This window comes from Oncorhynchus kisutch, linkage group LG23 (assembly GCF_002021735.2).
Source record: "Oncorhynchus kisutch isolate 150728-3 linkage group LG23, Okis_V2, whole genome shotgun sequence".
In the NCBI taxonomy this organism is placed as follows: Eukaryota; Metazoa; Chordata; class Actinopteri; order Salmoniformes; family Salmonidae; genus Oncorhynchus; species Oncorhynchus kisutch.
In genome coordinates, this window is record NC_034196.2 from 14,731,293 (window position 1) to 14,756,812 (window position 25,520).

The 25,520-nt window shown below is 41.9% G+C and overlaps 1 protein-coding gene across 1 annotated transcript; it reads right to left on the bottom strand.

Annotated features, from left to right (window-relative positions):
* Positions 1-816: 816 nt before the first annotated feature.
* On the bottom strand, positions 817-19,412 carry atp8b5b (ATPase phospholipid transporting 8B5b). Its single transcript, XM_020458048.2, has 28 exons — positions 19,066-19,412; positions 12,759-12,840; positions 12,523-12,581; positions 12,273-12,386; positions 11,202-11,300; positions 11,002-11,063; positions 8,985-9,057; positions 8,722-8,792; positions 8,517-8,599; positions 8,240-8,398; positions 8,025-8,113; positions 7,691-7,878; positions 7,023-7,231; positions 6,836-6,879; positions 6,532-6,697; positions 6,015-6,203; positions 5,685-5,800; positions 5,369-5,533; positions 5,140-5,251; positions 4,784-4,889; positions 4,532-4,682; positions 3,923-4,106; positions 3,542-3,765; positions 3,265-3,348; positions 2,900-3,145; positions 2,549-2,687; positions 2,236-2,366; positions 817-2,130 (listed from the first exon to the last, which is right to left on the bottom strand). The coding sequence occupies exons 2-28, from the start codon at positions 12,811-12,813 to the stop codon at positions 1,867-1,869; spliced, it is 3,582 nt and encodes a 1,193-aa protein (XP_020313637.1). The 5' UTR covers positions 12,814-12,840; positions 19,066-19,412; the 3' UTR covers positions 817-1,866.
* Between the last annotated feature and the right edge of the window lie 6,108 nt (positions 19,413-25,520).

Below are 25,520 nucleotides of genomic sequence, written 5' to 3' on the forward strand. Positions count from 1 at the left end.
ATGATGAATTCTATAATTACATTTGTGCATTACAAATTCAAAAATATTAAATTCAAATTCTATATCCTAATACAAATTACAAATGATGTAGCCTAATTCAAATACAATTTCTCTTCCCACTGAAAATTTCTGTTCGCACGCTCCAAAACACAGTTTTCAGACAGGGTCTGCATGAAAGATGGGGAAGGCGAGTAAAATAGGGCGAGTGCAAAAGCGAGAAACTGACAGCGGAGCCCAGAACGTGTGTCACCGCATCATGCCAGTAGTCTACCGCAACACACACATGACCAACATTTACCAGTCGCACTACAATGTCCTAAATCCGTCTGCATGAAATAACATTCTAAATAAACACACACTAAAGCAATAAAAAAAACTAAGAAATGCATTTAAATTTGTCAGGAAAGCATCATGGAAAAGCATCATGGAAAAGCATCTCCTAACCTACATTTTATTCTAACAGCTGTAGGTAAAAACTTGCACTGTAATCTTCTCCCAATTTTCCAACTTAAAGTTGCAATGGATGCATATGCATATTATATAATTGAGAAGAATAACGATATATGTTTCCTTCCAACTCTTCAACATAATGCAATTAAATGATTAATAAAACATGCGCCCCTCGAATGGTGATGTATTCCGTAAAATAAACAACATTAAACATACATACGGTGGATGTTGCAGGTAGTTTGAAGGTTTCGATCGATAATTTTGTTGTACATTGTTTAATAGTTCCGACCGTTGCAGGACAGTTCCTGGTTTCCAACAGTCAGGGCGCCGCGCTTCTAGTGCTGGTGAAAACAGAGGCCAGACGGGTCAGCGGTATACAGTTTATTTGCGTCACAACGTGTCTATCCAATGCGCACAGCGCAGGACTTGCCACTCAAGCCGTTTCCAACAATAACAATAGCGAATAGAAATACATGTAGGCTATTTAGACTAGTCTACTTGAAAATAATCAATGACTAAAAACAACAATCGCAACAACAAAAGGAATACAAAAATATCAAACATGTATTATGGCTGTAGCCTACAATGCTGAAAAAGTACATACTTGAAATCATATTGGAGAGTGTCTATGATTAGAGTTTCAGTGATTGAGAATCATTTCACATTGCCATACAATAACGGCCATACATACATTAAACAAATTACATTATTCTCAGATTTAAAAAAATATGACAACTTAATATTACAAAAATACATATACTATGTCAGTTAGTCAGATATAGGCTATGATTGACATAATGCACCCATGATATCTTAAATAATAATCGAATGTATTATAAATAACTCAATGCAAGACCCCGAGTACACAGTTCACTAGAATGTCAGTTGAACAATATTCAAAGGTCTAAGATTCAACAAGATCATTTTAGTCTCACCAAATTGTATAATAACACCATTATGACTCAATAATAACTACATTTCATGTATACATCTATAATAAAACATATTATAAATCTGCATTGTAAAATCTTGAACATAATACCACATAATTATCACTTTGACTAATGCCCAGCATGATATTTTTGCTGTTTCACAAATAGTTTTTTCACAGTTACAAGTGCTTACACATACATCTAAGCCAGGCACCATAGAGATCCTATTAAATTACAGTATTTTCATTCTTAATTCTATGCCTAGCAATAAATGCTGAATTCAGGCTTGGGGTTGTCCTTGTATTTAAAAAAAAATCCTGACAAAGAATGTTACACATCCTCACATCAGTGGAAATCAGACTCAAGTGTTGAAGTCTTTTAAAGAAACATGGCTGATTGATATTTGATAGATGTTTGGAATGGATTGAGTCAGTGTTTTCAGACTTAATGACCTGAACACGGTGTGCTTGTTAGGTCATCAGTCCTAGGGACTCAGTGGTGGCTCCTCCCGCTCGCTGATGGTGCGGTAGAACTGAGGCTGGGTCTGGGCCAATGGGGAGTCTGTCTGGGAGAAGAGGGCTGGCCGGCTCTTTGGGGTCCTCCGCAGAAACTTGCCTGAGGTCACCAGGTCACCGTAGCCCTGGGCGTGGGAGAAGGCATAGCCTGAACGGCGGGTACTGGTGCGGCGGGCTTGGACACGGCGAGGGGTAGCGGGCAGCACCTTGTCCTGTCTCACCTTGTACCTCACCTAGAGGGGGAGGGATGAGGATAAATGAGAGAGACAGTGAGGGAAAAGTAATAATTTGTGAATCTTCTATGCCAATGACAAATGTGTTGACCCTCGACCTCTGACCTTGTCATTGATGGTGGGCCACAACAGAATGCGCAGGAAGCGGTATGCCACCACGGGAAGCACACAGAGCACGGTGGTGAGTAGCATGGTCAACCACACGTTGGGCTGGTTCAGGGAGTTCCTGGCTGTGCCTGTTACATACAGTACAGCATGGCAACATGCGTTTAGATACAGACACTTACCTACATAGTGACAGATGATGTCACCGACTGAACATACACACCACAGTACTACCAAACATTCAGACAGAAAGACATGAATGATGAAAGGAGAGGAGGTGGATGGATGGGGGGTGCTGAGGGGTACTACTCACCAATGAAGGGGAAGGAGGAGGTTAACGTGAGGAACATGCCATTGCTGTACATGGTGAATATGACAGCAAAGTACACAGACAGACTGCCCCACAGGAAGAACTGGTTCATTGCTGTCCAATAATGGGTGTCCAGACCCAGCTTTAACAAAGACACATGCAGCTACCTCAGACTCTGTCACTGTGTGTGTGTGTGTGTGTGTGTGTGTGGGTGGGTGTGTGTGTATTTATATGGATATGGTTTCGCCTCAGCTGTAACCCCACCCAACATCAATTCACAGGACACTCATGTACCACCACAAACTGACCATACTGTATGTCGTATCATGAGTCAATACGCTCCCCTGCACTTACTTGTATGCTGACGGCGATGAGCAGGCAGGTCTGGGCCAGCAGGGCGAAGGACTGATAGTCCACAATTTCTTTGCCGTCGTCTCGGACCGTGTCGTACATGGCTGCCCAGGGAATGAAGAAGAGGACCAGGGAGCTGTAGCCACTGTGTAACACCGTGTAGACAAAGGCCCTCTTACTGAAGTACTGGTTCAGCTGGCCTGGGGTGTAAAGCTGGGGGTACTGGAAACTCCACCAGTCATTCACATCCTAAAGATAAACACGTGAATACAAAACATATTAAGTACATACATTGGAATAAATACTTGGTGTGAATAATATGCCACTGACTTACGTTACAGACATGTCAGATATGTCACTATAATTACCTGGTCAAAAAGACTTAAGCTGAGCACAGGTAGAGCTGTGTAAACCAGGTTAAACAAGGTGATGAACCACTCGTCAAATACCGTCTGTGGGAAAAACAACACAGCATACACACATTACATTACACATTACATGGCAGAGTTTTTCCTGGCCTGGTCATGTGTTCAGGAAAAACTCCTGGCACTAGCAAAAATATCATTAACTAAATGAACCAAAGCATAATCTCAGACATCTTTTCCGTCATGCCTCTATGTGTCGGTGTGTGCATTTTTGTCTCACCTGTGCTGAGAAACCGCAGAAGAAGCCGTACCAGAAGTGGACAAAGGTGAAGGTGAAGTTCTTGTAGAAGAAGTAGCGCAGGAACTTGCACATCCTCAGGTAGGACCAGCGGCCGTGTACCAGCAGGAGGCGCTGTAGGTAGCGGAACTGAGCGAAGGAGTAATCACTGGAGAGCACCGCCTGCATACCCTCCTGACCTGATATACCCACCCCTATATGAGCAGCTGGGGAGGGGGGGGGGGGGTCAAGGGAGAGAGAGAGTGAGTGAGAGGATGAGTGTGTGCTTGTGTGTATGAGTTGATAAAAGCATCAGGGTCAGTCTTTAACTACAGTGGTTCATATAATCGGATTCTCTCTCCAGTCTCCCGATCTCCCTCCTACCCTTGATCATGCTGACATCGTTGGCCCCGTCGCCGATGGCTAGAGTCACGGCCTGTTTGTACTTCTTCACCAGCTCCACCACCTGGGCCTTCTGCAGTGGAGTCACCCTGCAGCAGATCACTGTCTGACACATACACGCCGTCCGCAGCAGCTCTATCTCCATGTCCTTCTCCAGGGCGAATGCCTGGGGGGAGAGGGAGGTTGGGGGGAGAGTGAGATGGGGCGGGATGGGAAGAAGGAAAGTAATGAAGGATTGTTCATGAAATATTGGAACAATTCTACTAGTGTTGGAACACGTCCTGTTTTCGCAAGAACCACACACACACACACACACACACACACACACACACACACACACACACACACACACACACACACACACACACACACACACACACACACAGGATTGACACAAGCCGTCAAGACAGCGATTTTCATCACTAGAACCAATAGATTCCTCCTTTTTTGTGTGTGTGTGTCTTTTGCTCACTTATTTTTTTGTATTGTACGATCATCATTAAAAAAGTAATTACATCTATCAATCGGGGCTCAGAATATGTTACGTTTCCAGTAACTTGTCCTGTGACCCACCAGGGTCCTTGTCCTTACCAGACTGTGTCCGTTAATCACCATAGCATACTCTCCATTCACTGGCTCATCCGCCACCGTCTCCGTCTTTTGAAGACAAAACAGGCCACTTCTACTCTTCTTGACAGTAGGTTCCTCTGTTCCATCAGGTGTCATCTTCCTCCTCGCAGTCCTGGTCAGGTCGAAAGGGAGAGAGAGGTACTTTTACATGTCGCCGTACTGTAGTGCTTCAAGTTACGAATGTGGCTGCTAATAGTCTGTCTGTGGACTCACTGGAGTTCCTTTCTGACTTCCTCTGCTGTGTTTGCCGACACAATGAAAACCTCATTCATCTCCTCTCTCAACATGTTGCAGGAGTAGCCAATGTTCTCTGCTGTTTCTGTTCCCGACAGAGAGAAAAGAGACTCAGGAAGTGCCAGATAAAAACATTTGCCGATTGATTTGGATTTTATTTATTTAACCTTTATTTAACTAGGCAAGTAAGTTAAGAGCAAATTCTTACTTACAATGACAGCCTACCCCGGCCAAACCTGGACAACGCTGGGCCAATTGTGCACCGCCCTGTGGGACTCCCAATCACGGCCGGATGTGATACAGCCTGATAGTGTATTCTAAGGAAGATGACCCACCTTGCTTGTCTCCAGTGAGCACCCAGATCTTGATGTCAGCTTTGGACAGCTGTTCGATGGTCTGGGGCACTCCATCTTGTAGTTTATCCTCTACGGCAGTGGATCCTAACAGCTACACACATACCGTTACAAACGGTAAGATTCAGTAAGATTCAGTCTATGCTAGTAGATTGTCTTGTAGGCCTTATGATAAGTCATTGAAATGATATCTTTTTTCTGTGGTACACACCAGCAGGCCTTTCTCTATCTCCTCATACAGCGCATCCAGCTTCTCCTCCCTTTCGTCCATGGCAGTGTTGGCCACATGGTGGCGCAGTTTCCAATCCTCCATATACTCTGGGTCTATGTCCTTATAGGCCAGAGCCAGTGTACGCAGACCCTCTCCAGCAAACTCCTGTCAATGGAACAGTTTAGAGTTATAGTCTTATACACATGTACAGGGTTGGACACAAGATATAGTCGATCTTGTAACATATATTCACATGGTCCACAAGAAATACATAATCATAAACACACGCACAGACAGAGACATACTGGTTACTCACATTGAGGTGCAAGGTGGTGACCTCCGTTAGGTTGCTGCAGGAAGGGTTCAGTCTCTCGAAGATGATGGTGTCTGCTCCCTTACAGTACAGAGTCAGCTTGCCCTCTGGACTGCGCACTTGGGGCCACACAAGATATAATCAGGTTTGGTTTGCTCAAATAAAAAAACGTTTGAAAAACTCAACCTCTTACAATAAAGCCACCAAAGTTTGAACAAACGTTATAGATTCATAGATTCTTCATGTCATTCAGATCATTCTAGATAGCTATGGTTGCAGAACATATTTCCTTCAAATTGTGAAAGCATAACGGTTAGTGTTTGTTGGACTCACCGATGACCGACATCCTCTTGCGTACGTTGTTGAAGTCCAGAACAGCCAGCAGCTCGTAGGTGACCAGCTCTCCCATCTCCACCACAGTGATGCTCTCTGGCGTACGAGAGCGGAACACAAAGCCAAAGTTCCTGGCCGCTGTGACCAGAGCACCCTCGTCTGGTGACTGGGCCTGGTAGTACAACTCACCTAGAAGATCACAATGGAGTGATTCATTTGTCACCTTGTCTAACCTTGTCCTGGGTACCAGTCTTTCGAGCTAACATTCCACTCCTTGCCACTCCTGTCATTTGCCAGAGGAATGGCAAAGAGTGGAATGTTAGCTAAAAAGACTGGTACCCAGACTAGTCTAGCGTACGGAGTAGGTAGCAGTTGTCCCAACCACTAGTATCACAGATAGTTCTCTCATTAAGGGGTAGACATAGGGCTGTGGTGAGGTACAATTTGTACCTCAAGCCTCCATAGTCACCTACACCCATGCAATAACATGTGAATCCAGCAGGAGGCGCTTGCTCACCCTCCTTCTTCTCCTCGGGCATGACGGTGTGGCACAGTGCCAGCAGGCGGAAGAAGGCCTGCACCTCAGGGTTGCCATCCCTCACAACCTCCACCAGGCTGTTGTCATGGAAACAGAACTTTGGGTCTGCCAAGTTGTTCCAAGAGAAGTCCACCTTCTCTGTTTTCTACCGGAGAGAGAAAAAGGAGGGTTAGGAATGTTTATGCCACAGAATGTAAGGACGTATTGCCAAAGAAAGGGACTTAGAGATGGTTCTTTCATACATTAAATCCATAAACCCAACACACCCTGTTCTACCTCTCACCTCATTAATCTCAACTCTTTGTCCTGAGAAGTCCAACAACTCCCCTGGAGAACAGAAGTACATTTCGTCAGTTACATGGTACAGTGACTGATTGGCTCCAATGTGTATTAAATGAAGTCTTAATGTATCTGTGTGTGTAAACACATGACAACTGTTTATGTGTGTGTATTCCAGCGACAGGCCTCACCATAGGCCTTTCCGTTGATGGAGCACTTGTTGAAGGTCATGACGTTCTGTGTGAGTGTTCCAGTCTTGTCAGAGAAGATGTATTTGATCTGGCCCAGCTCCTCATTGAGCGTGGTGGTCCTGGCCTCGGCAGGCGTGTCATTCTTGGGATAATACATCTTCCTGTCCCAGTTTATGTAGAAACTGTTCCCCAGGCGAATTATCTCCACACTGCACCCAACACACAGGAGGAAGAGAAAGAAAGAGAGAGAGAGAAAGAAATGCAATCAATTCACTTTGATGATTAGTGGTGAAACAGTCCTGTCATCAAAGGTACAGTAAGAGTAACACGTTTGGGAATTTTGATGCACATGCAGTGAATGACTAGATCAGGGGTGCCAAACTCATTTTGCCACGAGGCCGTGGCCTTCAACGAGATCCGGAGGGCCGCACTGAAAATTGGTTATGTTTCCTCAACGTCAAAATTGGCAAAAAATAGTCATCTATTCATATTTTTGGGATGATTTTTTTAATGCTCCAGCTTTCATTTCAGTGATTATTAGCTGGACACATTCAAAAAACCTGTATGAATATAGGTCCATTATAATTTCCATATATATATATATTTTTTTACAACAATATCTAAAATATATGTTTGTCACTCCAAGAGAATATGTAAAGTGCACTGACCTGACATAGAGAGAGATAGGCACCACAGTGTTGAGAATGATGACATAGGACCAGAAAGTGAGGAAGGCTGAGAAGGGAGCGTTAACCCCCTTGGGCAGGAATGCAGCGAACTTAGAGCCCTCCTGGTATTCCCAGATCCCATTCCCAATGGCCAGGAATAAACACATAATCATCAGGAAACCAAAGATCTGGAAGACCGAACAACAGTTGTAGCGGTATTTATTAGAGAGGGGTAAAGAAAGATTTTGTTTGGGCGCCAGGCAGGTATTAACCTGTAAGAGGTAGGTGTGTGTGTGTGTGTGTATGTCTGTGTGTGTATAATACTCAAACTCACACTCAGCACCAGCACATTCATGAGGCGGTCAATGCTGGTCCGTTTGAATGTGGTCCTTCCGCAGTTCTGCATTAGCTTTGTGTCTGGACCTAAAAGAATGAATAGACCTATCATCGGTTGAGGATTTTTTTTTTTATGAAAGTTTTGGCCATATAAAGGGACACCCTAACCTAATAGGTAATGTCTCAGTCATTATGTGGACCAATATGGCTCACCTCCAAAGACGACCAGGCCGAAGCACCACTGGGTGTTCCTCAGAGTGCAACCTCTCAGCAGTATCCTCTCGTTGTCCAGTGAGTACGTCTCTCCCTTCAGGGTCAGGGTGCCAGTGAACTTATCTAGGCGGTTGTTGGGAGGCTCACAGTGCACCTCGCCTACACAGGGACAGAAAGGTTCAGGGACTATACAACAGTGACTGATGAACAGGTAAGAGTATTCTAAATAATATGATCTAGACTTTTAAGCCATGATAATCTGTTTTTCCAGTCTTACCATTGAAGTTGGCCAGTTTCTCTACGCTATCCTCCAGCTTCCCTGTCACAGTCAGGGCCTGCTTCACCTTCAAGTTAGTTTCTCTAGAGGAGGAAGAAAGCAGGATGAGAAACACGGAGGGAGAGCTGATACAATTAAAAATGGCAGTGAAATTTCACAGGTGTACACACACATACATGCATGCATGCAACACACAGAGACACACCCGTCTAGTTCAGCAGTTTCTATGTAGACAAGATTGAGAGGCTCACTGCTGGACAGCAACAGAAGATCAGCCTGGAGAAGGAGTGATAGACAGAACAAAAGAAGGGAGAGAGAGAGAGAGAGACTCCATAAATTATGAAATCAGTTAGATTTTTAATTCTGTAGAATGATTGGTGAACCTCACTGGCTGATTGTATTTCTATTGTATGTCTGCCCTTTGACCTTATCACCATCTGCAGACACCTTTATCACCTCCATCCTTACCGTGACAAACTGATTATTCTCTAGCTTGACGATGTCCCCAACTTGAACATCCATCCACTTTTCACTCTGTAGTCTGAAAAGAGCAAGAATGTAATGATGCAGCGCTAAAGCAAGCCTACAGTGACCTCTGGTGTTTGAAAAAGCTAAGAACACTGACTAACGTCACCGCCAGATGCATTCATAACAAATATATAGACCTCTCGAGAGGGGAGAGGCTATATGGACATGCCTGGTGCCCAAATCGATGACGTGTGTTGCGCAGTTGATTGGACACGAATGGATTTGGTTCAGTGAGAGCCAACATGTACTGTTGGTCCCATGTTTCATTAGCTAGAATAAAAGATCCCAGAACTGTTCCATACGCACAAAAAGTTTATTTCTATAAAATGTTATGCACACATTTGTTGACATTACATTTCTGCTTTGCCAAGATAATCCACCGACATGACAGGGGTGGCATATTTTGAGTGTGCAACTGGCATGCTGACTGCTAGAATGTCCACCAGAGCTGTGCCAGAGAATGAAATATTAATTTCTCTGCCATAAATTGCCTCCAATGTTGTTTTACAGAATGTGGCAGTACGACCAACCAGCCTCACAACCACAGACCACGTGTAACCACGCCAGCCCAGGACCTCCACATCTGGCTTCTTCACCTGCAGGATCGTCTGAGACCGGCCACCCGGACAGCCGATGAAACTGTGCGTTTGCACAACCAAATAATCTGCACAAACTGTCACAAACAGTTTCAGGGAAGCTCAACCGACTTCAGTGGGCAAATGCTCACCTTCGATGGCCCCTGGCACGCTGGAGAACTGTGCTCTTCATGGATGAATCCTGGTTTCAACTGTAGCGGGCAGATGGCAGACATTGTGTATGGCATCGTGTGGGCAAGTAGTTGTGAACAGAGAGCCCATGGTGGTGGTGGGGTTATGGTATGTGCTGGCATAAACTACGAGCAACTAAAAAAAATTAAATTTTATAAACGGAAATGTTAATGCACAGAGATACCGTGACGAGATCCTGAGGCCCATTATCGAGCCATTAATCCGCCGCCATCACCCTTATGTTATAGCGTAATAATGCACGGCCCCATGTCGCAAGGATTTGTACACAACTCCTGGACCCTGAAAATGCCGCAGTTTTTCCATGGCCAGACATGTCACCCATTGAGCAGGTTTTACATCCTCTTGATCGACGTGTATGACAGCGTGTTCCAGTTCCCACCAATATCAAGCAACTTCGCACAGCCATTGATCAATAGTCCACAATCAACAGCCTGATCAACTCTATGTGAAGGAGATGTGTCTGGTTACACCAGATACTGGTATTCTGATCCACGCCACTATCTTTTTTTTTAAGGCATCTGTGACCAACCAATGTGAAATCCATAGATTAGGGCCTAATGAATTTATTTCAATTGACTGATTTCCTTATATGAACTGTAACTCAGTAAAATCTTTGAAATTGGCACAGTGTGTCCTATGCTCCCACTTGCTGCGGACTGCTGTCCTGGATAAAGGAGAGGGAAGTAGTTAGATAGTGTAGCCAATATCAGGGTGACAGCTAAAGGACATTTATACTAGTGATTTTCAATGTAGCCTAGAACTACGCCATTAATAACGTCTACATTTGAATTAAAAATAAGGAACAATTACTCCTATAAAAACAGAATGATTCTGAAAACTCTCCGAAGTCCCAACTTCAGTAGGCAAGTTTCAAATTCAAGTTTCTTGTCACAAGCAAAAAACTAAGCACTGAACAAGACTGGTAACTCGCATCAATGACTCTGTCTCGTCATTTAACATCCAAATTGAGGTCTCATTATGATGACTGACTGAACCGAATCCGTTCATCCCCACTAAACTCTCGCTGCGCGACATACGTCATATATTTTGAGCACCAGGCGTGCCCTTGTAGCCTTCTCCCTCTTGAGACTATTGCTAATCTTTGACATTCAAGCACTTTCCAAGCACTGAGAATCTGGTTTACACAACAACAGCAAAAAGAGACTCACTCTCCTTCAACGAGGACCTCCACCTGCCGGTTGTTCACCTGTTTGTCACATCTGTGTCTGTTCTACACAGGCGAAGGAAACGGAAAGAGAATAAGGATTTGGAGACCAGGACATGTACATAATTGTGACGACAAACAGGTCTACGTGGATCATCTCCTGCATGCAGTCTTAATACTGTAGTTAGTAGATGTTGAGCTCACCATGTCGTCGCTGCCGTCCTTGGCCATGGTCATGGAGAGCACCAGGACCAGGGGGACCACGGTGGTGTACCAGGGCAGGGACGAGACCTCTGGGATGCTCTGAGAGGAGCCAGGAGAGACAAAACTCACCTTTCTGCTGCTATATTGTACTACTATACTCCCTACTATACACTGTACACAAAACATGAAGGACACTTACTCTATCCATGACCAGGTGACTCCAGTTGAAAGCTATGATCCCTTATTGATGTCACTTATTAAATCCACTTCAAGCAGTGTAAATGAATGGGAGGCTTAAAGAAGGATTTTTAAGCCTTGAGACAATTGAGACATGGATTATGTGTGTGCTATTCAGAGGATGAATGGGCAAGACAAAATATTTAAGGGCTTTGAACGGGGTATGGTAGTAGGTGCCAGGCACACCGGTTTGTGTCAACAACTGCAACGCTGCTGGGTTTTTCACACTCATCAGTTTCCTGTGTGTATCAAGAAAAGTCCACCACCCAAAGGACATCCAGCCACCTTGATACAACTGTGGCATTGGAGTCAACATGGGCCAGCATCCCTGTGGAACGCTTTCGACACCTTGTAGAGTCCATGCCCCAACAAATTGACAAATTTAGGCTTTTCTGGGGGGGTACTGTATAGACCTGCAGTCAGCTCCATTGGCATGAGGATGCTTACGTGGACACCATGAAGAAATACACATTTGCACTCAGATTCAATGTACGTTTTTTGTATATTTCAGGAGTTTGAATATGTGTACAATGATTCCCTTGATTTGGCCTTGGACTGGGGCTATCTAAATCGTACGTAGATATGCTGAACGATAACTGGATAAGATTATATAACTGGTTAAAATCAAAAGAGTTCAGAGAAGCATATCTAATGTCTGTTGAAAGCCAGTGAAGATGTCCAATTACATGTACATTGTGTCATATGGATGTTCTCCTAACAGGTATAGTATGTAGGCGTACAGTCCCAGTGCATTTGTCAACAGGACTCAGCCCTGTGCAGCAGTGAGAGCATACGGTTTAGAGCGGCTGCATTATAAAACCGTGTAAAGGTTACCTGGAGACAGAGGAGGAAGAGGAAGTAGGCATTGGCCAGTCTCTGGAACTGCTCAAACAGATTGAGCGGGAGAAAGGTGAATATGTTGTATTTGGAGGTTTTGATGGCATTGTCCTGCATGGGGAGCGAGAGGGGAACGTGTTACTGTGACACATACACATGAAAACATATATAACATGCATACAACATATACGCACACACACATCATGTAAATGTTGGTTTGGAATGGATAGTCAACCCCAGTACTCACAGAGTACTTGTAAGACAAGTTGAGTTCTCTGTCATTTGCTCGTAGGTGTCTTTCTTCTTCTGTAGATGGAAACACAACATCATTTAAAGATCACTGGTGTGGCCATTAAAGTAGCAACTTTTCCACTAATAAACTCTGGTTTTAACACACTTTAGGGCTGAGACACAGGTTTGGCAGTAAAATAATAAATTCCGCACCAGAGCGGGCATCAGACATCAACAGGTCATTTAACTCACCTTTCACAGCCTTCCCGCCACACTCCAGGCCCAACCGTGACAGTAGGGACCCCATGTTCACCTCAACACTTCCATATTCCACCTGGGAGAAAAACATTGATGGGTGATGTGGAATAGTAGCTAGAAACATAATGGAATAATAGTGAAACTCGTAATCTAAAATTATGAGAAGCAAGGTTGGGAAAATTCCTGACCAGGATTTCTTCATACAAGGGTGGTGCAGCTACAGTATACTGTAACTATTTAACAACAGGAACGGTCTCATTTACTCTAGTAAATCAAATCAAATCCAATTTTATTTGTCACATACTCATGGTTAGAAGATGTTAATGCGAGTGTTGCGAAATGCTTGTGCTTCTAGTTCCGACCATGCAGTAATACCTAACAAGTAATCTAACAATTTCACAACAACTACCTTATATACACAAGTGTAAAGGGATGAATAAGAATATGTACATAAAGATACATGGATGAGCGATGGCCGAACATGCAAGATGCAGTAGATGGTGTAGTAGGTCTATATTCTCTACCAATGTGTGGAACAGCAACTGTAGAACAGCTATAATTGTATTGTGACAAGTTCATGGTGAGCCTTGCAGTGATGTACTCACGTAGGTCTTCTTTATTTTATTAAAACCTTTTTTTTAACCTTTATGTAACCAGGCAAGTCAGGGGAACGTGTTACTTGTACAAGTTACAAACAAATTCTTATATTCTTATTCTTACTTTAAATGTAGTGTCATTGGTAACGACCACTCTTATCAGTTTTACACTACTGATGAGAGCGATAATTAGTTCATCACTGCACACCGCCTCCATACATATCCTTCTGCCCACAGACAAAGGCACACACCTGTTCCCTAAGCAAAGAGTGAGTTTCCTGATATCTAAATGAACACAGAGAATTGACTAGGTGAAATTGAGCAACATTAGAGCATTGAGAATGTTACAGAGGTGCTCTAATGGGCTTTATAGGGATTGTCTTTTACGTTTTGGACAAGGAGCAGGTTTCTATGAACATGTTTCTCATACACAGATTAAATGGATCCTGGAGGAGGCCTAATTCAATAACTAAATCAGGGATTCTTGAAAGTCGGGACAATCCTTGTCAGGCAGGGAAACTTTATTTTTATAGTTGATTGTTTTATATAATTTTTTTGACATTATTTTGAACAACAAAATTACATTTAGTGGAATATGCCCTTGTCCGGAGCAAAGGATCCAAATGTCAAAATCTCCAAAAATGTTTTGAAAATTCTAAAAACTGGCAATAATGAATATTAACTGAAATTAGGTGAACTATTAGAATTTTTGCAAACAGGAAATGGCGGAGTGATTTCTACAAAGTGCATCTTCAATTGAAAACAATCACAGTAAGGTACTGAATTGTTACCTAGAAATCATTTGATATGATAAAAAAGGCAGCATTGGAACTTTAAGATAGAATATAAATTTGTTAAAATATGTACATTTTAATTAGTTTTTTTTGTCAACTCCGTGCTGAGTACTGAAAGATCTCAGAGAATGGTTGTTTTTATTTAAGATTTTTTATTGAATAATTTTCCATATTTTAGAATATGTTTGTGTTGAATTTGCATTTTTAGAGGCAAAAACATGTACAGTGCCTTCAGAAAGTATTCACACCCCTTGACACTTTCCACATTTTGTTTTTAGTGCCTGAATTTAAAATGTATTAAATTCATTCGATTTTTTTTGTCACTGGCCAAATACACACAATACCCCATAATGTCAAAGTGGAATTATATTTTTCAAAATCTTGAAAAGCTGTAATGCCTTGAGTCAATAAGTATTCAACACCTTTGTTATGTAAAGCCTAAATCAATTTAGGAGTTACAACATTTCTTAACAAGTTTTATTCTTAAGTTGCAAGGACTTTAATAGTGTTAAACATGATTTTTGAATGACTACCTCATCTCTGTACCCCACACATACAATTATCTGTGAGGTTCCTCAGTCGAGCAGGGAATTTCAACCACAGATTCAACCACAAAGACCAGGTAGGTTTTCCAATGACTCGCAAAGATGAGAACCTAGATGGGTACATTTGTTTTTATCACATATTGAATATCCCTTTGAGCTTGGTGAAGTTATTAATTACACTTTGGATGGTGTATCAATAAACCCAAACACTACAAAGATAAAGGTGTCCTTCCTAACTCAGTTGCCGGAGAGGAAGGAAACCGCTCAGGGATTTCACAATGAGGCCAATGGTGACTTTAAAACAGTTACAGTTTAATGGCTGTGATAGGAGAAAACTGAGGATGGAGCAAGAACATTGTAGTTACTCCACAATAATAACCTACTGTAATTGATTGAGTGAAAAGAAGGAAGCCTGTACAGAATGCAAATATTCCAAAACAAGCATCCTGTTTGCAACAAGGCACTAAAGCAATACTGCAAAAACATGTGGCAAAGAAATGAACTTTTTGGCCCGAATTCAAAGTGTTATGTTTGGGGCAAATCCAATACAGCATATTACTGAGTACCACTCTCCATAATATACATATGCTTTCAATATTTGTGTATTAATTTGAATAATTTATAGTTGGTTTAAAGTTATTCAAATTTGGAGTTAACATATTGTCCCATGTACATTGTGCAATTGACCGTTGGTCCTTACCTAGACCCATAGGGATATCCAAAGGTGATCCAAATTTACCACGGGCATTATGATTGGGTAGCGTACCGCTGTACTCTGAATTGATGATTACTTGTGTGCTGCCAGCTTTGGGCATGTGGGCAGCGTTGAAACAATTGAAACAGGTTTGAAACAAACCCAACCTTGTGACGCAGTCACGACCACAAGTCTCCCAAAACTTTGTTTTGGACGAGACAGACTTTATGACCAGAATGGTCCTATGTACCCTTTGTAGTCAATCTTGACAGTAGAATAAATGTTTCTGACTCATATCATTGCCAAATAGGCTGTTTTGTAAATGAAAAGTTTTTTTTAGGGACAGATATTCAGAATTTTTATTTGAATCACTGTTCTGCAACATATTCTTAACTTATTGAAGTATTTGCAGTTCTAGACCTACAGTAATGTATAATGTTTGCTTTATAAATGTTGTTTTATGTTCTGAATCTAGAAAAACATGTCAAAAAGCGAAATAAATTAGCCCTGGAGCATTATATAAAGCTATAACACAAAACAAAAATATGTTGGGAAATTTGTATTATAAAATTTGACTAATCTAATGTTAGAACTAAACAATAAAGGCCTTTTATCACTTGCTGAACAATACATGCAGAAATTAAATGCCTTTTATCACTTGCTGAACAATACATGCAGAAATTAAATGCCTTTTATCACTTGCTGAACAATACATGCAGAAATTAAATGCCTTTTATCACTTGCTGAATAATACATGCAGAAATTAAATGCCTTTTATCACTTGCTGAACAATACATGCAGAAATTAAATGCCTTTTATGGTGTCTGACAGAGGTGACATAAAATGCAACTAAATGGATTTATCAGGATATTGTTCCTTTACATGGTGATAGATGATACTGTACTTTGGTCTATCAAAATGTATATTTCAAATGTTGTTCATATTTAGACAAATATTTGTGAAGAAAAGTTGAGATTGTTCCATCTTTCAAGATTCCCAGAAATATGATTTTCATAAATGTTGTTCTGGATTCCTGTCGCTGGAGCCTTTTAAAATTAAAATAAACCATAGTCCCTGGAAATATCTTAGTCCACGTCGCCAAACTATGACTCATCTTTAGTACAGTGTAATTTGTTCCATTGGGAGTCTTTGAAACGTGTTCCATTATATTTTATATTTTCAGTCATTTTTGTGATTTAATTTTTAAATCCTGTTATATAAAATTAAGGGCCTTTAATATAGACCACATGCAAAATTCAATGAAGACTTGCTAAAATTTCCCTCTGTGACTTCTAGGAAGATTTTAACACAGACACACATTTCTCCAAGTTTTCACCCTCATTGTGAAGCCCTAGTTATTTTGTTGCTTTGACAGTCATTTTTAAAGATGATTATTTATTTAATGTTATTAGTGATTCACTTTAAAGTAAAACAAACACTGTCTCTCATTTTAAGTCTTGTTTTAACATGTTGAAACTACTCCTTTAAAAAAAAATCTAAAGAGACATTGAACATCTAATAGTCAAATTATAGTGGAACAGCAGGTGATCTGGGTCTACTCTTTAACATTATATATATTTTTTTTAAATCTGGTATATTGTGGTGGAAAACTGAACAGTTCGAGCATAACAGGTCAACCATAGACAGACCGGCTAGAAACGGAATATTAAGAATACAAAAATAATAATCTGAAGCTTGCATTTAATTCCTCCTCCCTGTTACACACAAAAAGCTTCCATTCCCCCTGTGACAAAGGGATTTGCTTGCTAAAGTTACGGTTAGGTTTAGAATAAGGTCAGGATAATGGTTAGGGTTAAGGTTAGGAGATGGTTGAAATGTTTCTGATAGTCAGTAAATAGTCTGTAGACCATCTACAGATGGACTATCCAAATAAAGTGTTGCCCTTTATTAGGCACTTACTACCTCTTGAGATGGTGGAAAAAGTTGTTTTAAAAAAAAAGTTAAACATGTGCTCGTTATGAAACCATGTTAAAATTAGGTGAAATATAATTTTTTCTTTTACCAAGATACACTACTCAAAAAGCACCTAATTGGTGTAACGACCCAAAAATAGAGGAAAATACAAATCTGATCATAGCACGTCCAATTTATAGTCACTCATAAAGACATTGACTGTACCATACTAGTTTCTTCTACATTAACGTGCTATGGCTTAAGTTTTCTTCCCTCTATACTCACTGGTAGAGTACAGTGGATTCGGAAAGTATTCAGAGCCCTTCTCCACATGTTGTTATGTTACAGCCTTATTCTAAACAATAAAGTCCTGTGGTAAATTGAATTGATTGGACATGATTTGGAAAGGCATACCTGTCTATATAAGGTCCCACAGTTGACAGTGCATATCAGAGCAAAAACCAAGCAATTAAGTCAAAGGAATTGTCCGTAGCGCTCCGAGACATTGTGTCGAGGCACAGATCTGGGCAAGGGTATCAGAAAATGTCTGCAGCATTGAATGTCCCCAAGACCACAGTGGCCTCTATCATTCTTAAATAGAAGAAGTTTGGAACTACCAGGACTCGTCCTATAGCTGGCTGCCCCAACAAACTGAGCAGTCAGGGGAGAAGGACCTTGATCAGGGAGGTGACCAAGAACATGACGTTCACTCTGACAGAGGGGGATGATAATCAATTTTAGAATAAGGCTGTAACGTAACAACATTTGGAAAAAGTCTAGGGGTCTGAATACTTTCCGAATGCACTGTTTGTCATGTTGAGATGTAGTGCCAATCCTTATCAACGCTTAGTACCAGAGAAAAATATCCTGTTGATAATCCATACTGAGTCAACACACGTGAGATAGCTCATAACCCTGAACATTAGACCTGGTATTCCCTACAGTATATTCACAAAGCTCCTCTCAAGTTATCTCTCTTCTTATCCGTTTTCTAGGTCCTTCGTGATGGGGGCCACCAGCTCAACCTCATATTAAAAAAGCCCACACTTTTTATTTAAGTAAATGGAAAGCATTAGAATTACATAAACTTTATTTAATCTATATGTATTTATAGTATATAGCAATGGAGATCACATGATGAGCCACTTATATCATTTGCCATTTCAGATTCTCAACGGAACAATTTTCCTTTCCACAATGGGATTACAATAATGGGTCAGACGACTTGAAGTCTCTGTGCGTTCATAATGTCAACAGGGTTGTCACCATGACACTGTGTAGTTCAATCACCACAGCTACATTTATTTTTTGGCAGAAACTGACAAATCAACAGCTGTATCCACAACTCCAAACCAGAGGTCATAAGGTCATCTATTCCTCTCACGCCCACCACAACACCCCAAACCAAAACAAACTAGGTAATCACAATGCTTTCCCACACCCATAAACTAAACACACACAGTATTCCATTCAATTTTATTTTAGTTGAGACTCACATTGGACATCTCTACTCCCTTCATTGTACCAGAAAATACACTTGGATACAGTGCTTTATTGTGTTTAAGATCATTGAGATGCTGGAGGTCAATTCGACTTTGATCCGGTTTTACTCAATAGCCAAATACTGTATCTCGGTAGTCTCTGAACTTGTAGACAGTCTCCCTCCTAGACCCCAGACACAGGTTCACCACATTGTTAGCAGCAATATCAGTAGAAAGTCATAAAAATGAAAAAAATCCAATCATGACAGTCACTTACGTCAGTGAGAAGAATGGTATCAGAGTCCTTAGGAACGGCAAGGTCCTTCAGCAAAACACACAGATAGGTACAAATCAGAGGAGCGGGGAGAAAGTACAATACCAATGACTCCCAGTTCTCTCACTCGGCGCTATGCTTCCGTCTGGTCAAACACAGGCCGAGACGTAGACGCAGACAGAGGCGCTCCTCACAGACCCCTAGGTAGAAGGCAGGAGCAGAGCAGAAAAGGTGGAGTCCCAGTGCTGGGATGTGAGGGGCTGGGGGAGCCACAGTCAGCAGTAGGTAACGGAACGGGATCCCATTCAGTGTAATGGCACAAAGCTTGAGCAAACACTGCAGGCAGCGATCTTTGGACTTCGATGGTGAGCCACAGAGCAGGGCAGGAGCAGAGGCAGTAAAACTGTGTGGTAAGGGACTGACACTAGCCAATCAGAACAAGCAATGGGGTAATGACCAGGGAGATCAGAGGATGCAAGGTATGTCACACACACACGGAGGTGGGGACACATGCGCAGACGCACATCATTTTCCACTTCCTCTATGAATTCATATCAAACAGGCATACTGCCCAAAGTTACAATAGATTACATATTGATTTTGACAAGATTTATTAATGTCTATAAATGTTACTGTTATCAGACAATGAAATTGCTCATACGTGGACTTGAAGTGTCAGTACCATCGGAGTTGTGATAATTGTTATGAAAGTAGGGGGAGGATGTTGATCAGAATCTCAGCGCTTCAGAGCCACAGGTGAAATCCAATACCTGGACATGAGTAAGGGTCCTCTGTAGTCCCCAGGACTACGTTATGAGCCAATGGGTAAACGGATGCACAGACACGAATATAGACACATGATACCAAGGACCGTTGAAGAGACACATCATGTCATTATAACTGTGGGTAAGTCTTACCTTGTGGGGATGGACATATTCATGACCCTTCTTCAGTGACACAGTGGTCTTTACAGGGCATGTGTCATTTATAAATCAAGGTATTACCAAGACGCTGTAGAACATACACTACATGACCAAAAGTATGTGGACACCTGCTCGTCAAGCATCTCATTACATAATCACGGGCATTAATATGGAGTTGGTCCCCCCTTTGTTCTTCTAGTAAGGCTTTCCACTAGATGTTGCAACATTGCTGCGGGGACTTGCTTCCATTCAGCCACAAGAGCATAAGTGAGGTCGGGCCCTGATGTTGGGTGATTAGGCCTGGCTCACATTCGCCATTCCATTTCATCCCATTGGTGTTTGATGGGCTTGAGGTCAGGGCTCTGTGCAGGCCAGTCAAGTTCTTCCACATGGATCTCAAACCACTTCTATATGGACCTCGCTTTGTGCACGGGGGCATTGCAAGAAACAGGAATGGCCTTCCCCCAAACTGTTGCCATAACGTTGGAAGCACAGAATAGTCTATAACTTCATTGCTGTAGCGTTAAGATTTCCTTTCATGTTTTCTTTTAAATCCACAATTTGGATACCTCCACAGCCTCAGAGGATCTAGGTCATTTTTCTAACCTCTCTGGATTACAACCAAATTATGATAAGTGAACTGTATTACTTACTGGATAAAAAAAATACTATTTTTACATTACCGTGCAGTTTACCAATAAAATGGTCTGAGAGTGAAGTTGACTTACTCAGTATTCATATTTTAAAATAAATAAATAATCTCACTACAATTCATTTGAAAAGAAAGCTAGCAAAAATAGATAAGATCTTGCTACCATGGAAAGGAAAATATCTGTATACTTGTGTAAAAATCCCCCTGATTACTTCTTTAGTCATATCCCAGTTTACCTACTTGCTTATGGCCTTGCCTACACCTAGCGACTTGCTTTTAAAATTATATGAGCAAAAAATATTCAATTTCATTTGAAACAGCAGGCAAGACAAAATTAAACAGCTCTATTTATATAATGAATATGAAATCAGAAGGAAGAAATGTTTAAATATTAAAGCATTAGATCTCTCACTAAAGTCCTCAGTCATACAAAAGATACTTGAATTCGAACTGGTTCTCTAGCTTGAGGACTTTAGTGAACACACCATAGACAGTTGGTTGATTTTCAGTTTAGTCCACCAGAAAATACAATATTATGCTTCAACCTAAATTATTAAGAAAAAGTATTCACTGCTCAAAAAAATAAAGGGAACACTTAAACAACACAATGTAACTCCAAGTCAATCACACTTCTGTGAAATCAAACTGTCCACTTAGGAAGCAACACTGACTGACAATACATTTCACATGCCGTTGTGCAAATGGAATAGACAACAGGTGGAAATTATAGGCAATTAGCAAGACACCCCCAATAAAGGAGTGGTTCTGCAGGTGGGGACCACAGACCACTTCTCAGTTCCTATGCTTCCTGGCTGATGTTTTGGTCACTTTTGAATGCTGGCGGTGCTTTCACTCTAGTGGTAGCACGAGATGGAGTCTACAACCCACACAAGTGGCTCAGGTAGTGCAGCTCATCCAGGATGGCACATCAATGCGAGCTGTGTCAAGAAGGTTTTCTGTGTCTGTCAGCGTAGTGTCCAGAGCATGGAGGCGCTACCAGGAGACAGGCCAGTACATCAGGAGATGTGGAGGAGGCCGTAGGAGGGCAACAAGCCAGCAGTAGGACCGCTACCCCCGCCTTTGTGCAAGGAGGAGCAGGAGGAGCACTGCCAGAGCTCTGCAAAAGGACCTCCAGCAGGCCACAAATGTGCATGTGTCTGCTCAAACGGTCAGAAACAGACTCTATGAGGGTGGTATGAGGGCCCGACGTCCACAGGTGGGGGTTGTGCTTACAGCTCAACACCGTGCAGGACGTTTGGCATTTACCAGAGAACACCAAGATTGGCAAATTCGCCACCAGCGCCCTGTGCTCTTCACAGATGAAAGCAGGTTCACACTGAGCACATGTGACAGACGTGACAGAGTCTGGAGACGCCGTGGAGAACGTTCTGCTGCCTGCAACATCCTCCAGCATTACTGGTTTGGCGATGGGTCAGTCATGGTGTGGGGTGGCATTTCTTTGGGGGGCCGCACAGCCCTCCATGTGCTCGCCAGAGGTAGCCTGACTGCCATTAGGTACCGAGATGAGATCCTCAGACCCCTTGTGAGACCATATGCTGGTGCGGTTGGCCCTGGGTTCCTCCTAATGCAAGACCATGCTAGACCTCATGTGGCTGGAGTGTGTCAGCAGTTCCTGCAAGAGGAAGGCATTGATGCTATGGACTGGCCGCCCGTTCCCCAGACCTGAATCCAATTGAGCACATCTGGGACATCACCTGCTTTAGTCCAGGTCTGGGAGGAGATCCCTCAGGAGACCATCCGCCACCTCATCAGGAGCATGCCCAGGCTTTGTAGGGAGGTCATACAGGCACGTGGAGGCCACACACACTACTGAGCCTCATTTTGACTTGTTTTAAGGACATTACATCAAAGTTGGATCAGCCTGTAATCACACTTAAATTTTGAGTGTGACTCCAAATCCAGACCTCCATGAGTTGATAAATTTGATTTCCATTGATAATTTTTGTGTGATTTTGTTGTCAGCACATTCAACTATGTAAAGAAAAAAGTATTTAATTAGAATATTTCATTCATTCAGATCTAGGATGTGTTATTTTAGTGTTCCCTTTATTTTCTTGAGCAGTGTGTATATATATATATTTTTTTTTTAAACAAAAATGGTATAATCTGGTCCTCCCGAGTGGCGCAGCAGTCTAAGGTTCAATCCCAGGCTGTGTCACAGAATGCTGTGACCGGGAGACCCATGAGGCGGTGCACAATTGGCTCAGCATCATCCGGGTTAGGGGAGGGTTTGGCCGGCTAGGATTTCCTTGTCCCATCGCGTTCTAGCGACTGCTTGTGGCGGGCCGGGCACCTGCAAGCTGACTTTGGTCGCTAGTTGGACGGTGTTTCCTCAGACACATTGGTGCGGCTGGCTTCCAAGTTCAGTGAGCAGTGTGTCAAGAAGCAGTGCGGCTTGGCAGGGTCGTGTTTCGGAGGAGGCATGGCTCATGACCCTTGCCTATCTCGAGTCTGTATGGGAGTTACAGCGATGGGACAAGACTAACTACCAATTGGATATCACAAAACTGGGGTGAAAAAGGGGGTAAAAGTTGACACACGCAGCCAACAAAACTATATGGAATTTTCTGCTCTACTCAAAATTACAACCAACTAATTGCAGCATTACCACAAAATTGGTAGAGGCAAGTGGACAATGACCCCAAGAATACTTCCAAAGTTGTGGCAAAATGGCTTAAGGACCACAAAGTCAAGGTATTGGAGTGGCCATCACAAAGCCCTGACCTCAATCCTATAGAAAATGTGTGGGCAGAACTGAAAAAGCATGTGCGAGCAAGGAGGCCAACAAACCTGACTCAGTTACACCAGCTCTGTCAGGAGGAATGGGCCAAAATTCACCCAACTTATTGTGGTACGCTTGTGGAAGGCTACCTGAACGTTTGACCCAAGTTCAACAATTTAAAGGCAATGCTACCAAATACTAATTGAGTGTATGTAAACTTCTGACCCACTGGGAATGTGATGAAAGAAATTTAAGCTGAAGTAAATCACTCTATTATTCTGACATTTCACATTATTAAAATAAAGTGGTGATCCTAACTGACATAAAACCAGGAATTTTTACTAGTATAAAATGTGAAGAATTGTGAAAAAATAAGTTTAAATGTATTTGGCTAAGGTGTATGTAAACTTCTGACTTAAACGGTAGATGGATGGCATTGAGGAGAGCTGAAGGGTGGGACTAAAAATAGCTATGCACACAGCCAAGACAACGCAGGAGGGGCTTCGGGACAAGCCTCTGAATGTCCTTGAGTGGCCCACTCAGAGGCCGGACTTGAACCCTGGAGAGACCTAAAAAACAGCTGTGCAGCAATGCTCCTGATCCAACCTGACAGAGCTTGAGAGGATCTGCAAAGAAGAATGTGAGAAACTCTCCAAATACAGGGGTGCCAAGCTTGTAGCGTCATACCAAGGAAGACTCGAGGCTGTAATCACTGCCAGATGTGCTTCAAAGTACTGAGTAAAGGGTCTGAATACCTATGTAAATGTGATATTTCATTTTTTATAAATGAGTAAACATTTAGTAAAAAACAGTGAGTCAACATGGGCCAGCATCCCTATGGAACGCTTTCGACACCTTGTAGAGTCCATGCCACAACGAATTGAGGCTGTTCTGAGGGCAAAAGGGGGTGCAACTCAATATTAGGAAGGTGCTCCATACCAAATTTGGTCATCGGCTCAGTTCTTATAGCCCTGGTTTGATATGGTGCCATCTAGTAGTGTAGTGTGGCTGATTATTCTCAAATTCATTAGAGGCTAATTCATTGAGTCTTCATAACGAAATCTAGAGTCAATATGATTTATGGTTCATGAGAAGACTAAGTATTTTTTGCATCAGCATAAGTGCTAACGTGCATCTATAGGTACTGTAAATCCATACAGTATTTGAATGTAGCAACAAAAAAAATCTCTAAACCATTAAGCGACTAATGTAAGGAGTCTATATACACAAAATCTGGAGTGAATCTGGCATATAGTTCATGAGATGATTTTGAGCATTTGCGTTAAATATGAAAATAATTAGTTAATAGTTTCCATGTTTTTTGAGAAATCAACAAGAAATTCAGTGTGGTTCATCTTAGGGACGGCCATGATAGCGATGACACATTTCAAGTTGATAATTCACTATGGAAGTGGATTTAGTGGTTTAAATGGACACAAATCAGATTTGTCAATAACTCAGCCATCTTTTGACCAATCCCTTAGTTTGAGAAAAGTACCATGGTCCAACATTCCAAATTTAGTCAGATTTGTATGATTATTTAAAAGCATTAGTTTTACATACTCAAATTTGACTGTAAAGGTTCCTTATTTTTGAAGATAAATGCCAAACTTAACACGGTTCATCATGGTAATGTCTGTGATGACCCTAAAAAGTTGAGTTGATGGGCCATTTTCTAGTGGATTTAAATGGTAAAGTAAAATCAGATTTCCTGATTTATCAATTACTCAGTCATCTCTTAACCAACCCCTTAACTTAATTTGAGATCATCTAAGAGATGTACCATGGGCCTACATACTGCATTTGTTTTTTTAGAGTGTATGTGGTTCATGAGAATACGTTTTTCAAAAGTAAAAAAATAAATGTCCAAGATGGAGGAAAACCTATCCTGACGGACATTAAGGGTCCTTGAGGAGAATATGTTCAGGATGAGGAAAGACACCTACAAACAAGGTTTCAAGTGTTTAGGTCAAACGGGCCGCCGGATATGAGGGTTTAAGTGAGACTGCTTATAACAGTGCCACCTATAGACCAATCGGTAGTTGGCTTGTAATTTCTGTGTGCCAAATTCAAAACAAAAGTAACCAATCTACACGAGTTCGCTGTGAACCCCTAATAATTAGCCAGACACATCAATAGC

Coding starts and splice junctions, on each gene's coding strand:
- atp8b5b (XM_020458048.2), bottom strand. CDS start 12,813: ATGGGGTCCCTACTGTCACGGTTGGGCCTGGAGTGTGGCGGGAAGGCT. Junction 11,301..12,272: donor TCTTCCTCCTCTGTCTCCAG/GTAACCTTTACA, acceptor GGCTCCTCTCAG/AGCATCCCAGAGGTCTCGTC. Junction 2,367..2,548: donor CTCCTCCTTCCCCTTCATTG/GTGAGTAGTACC, acceptor TGTATGTAACAG/GCACAGCCAGGAACTCCCTG.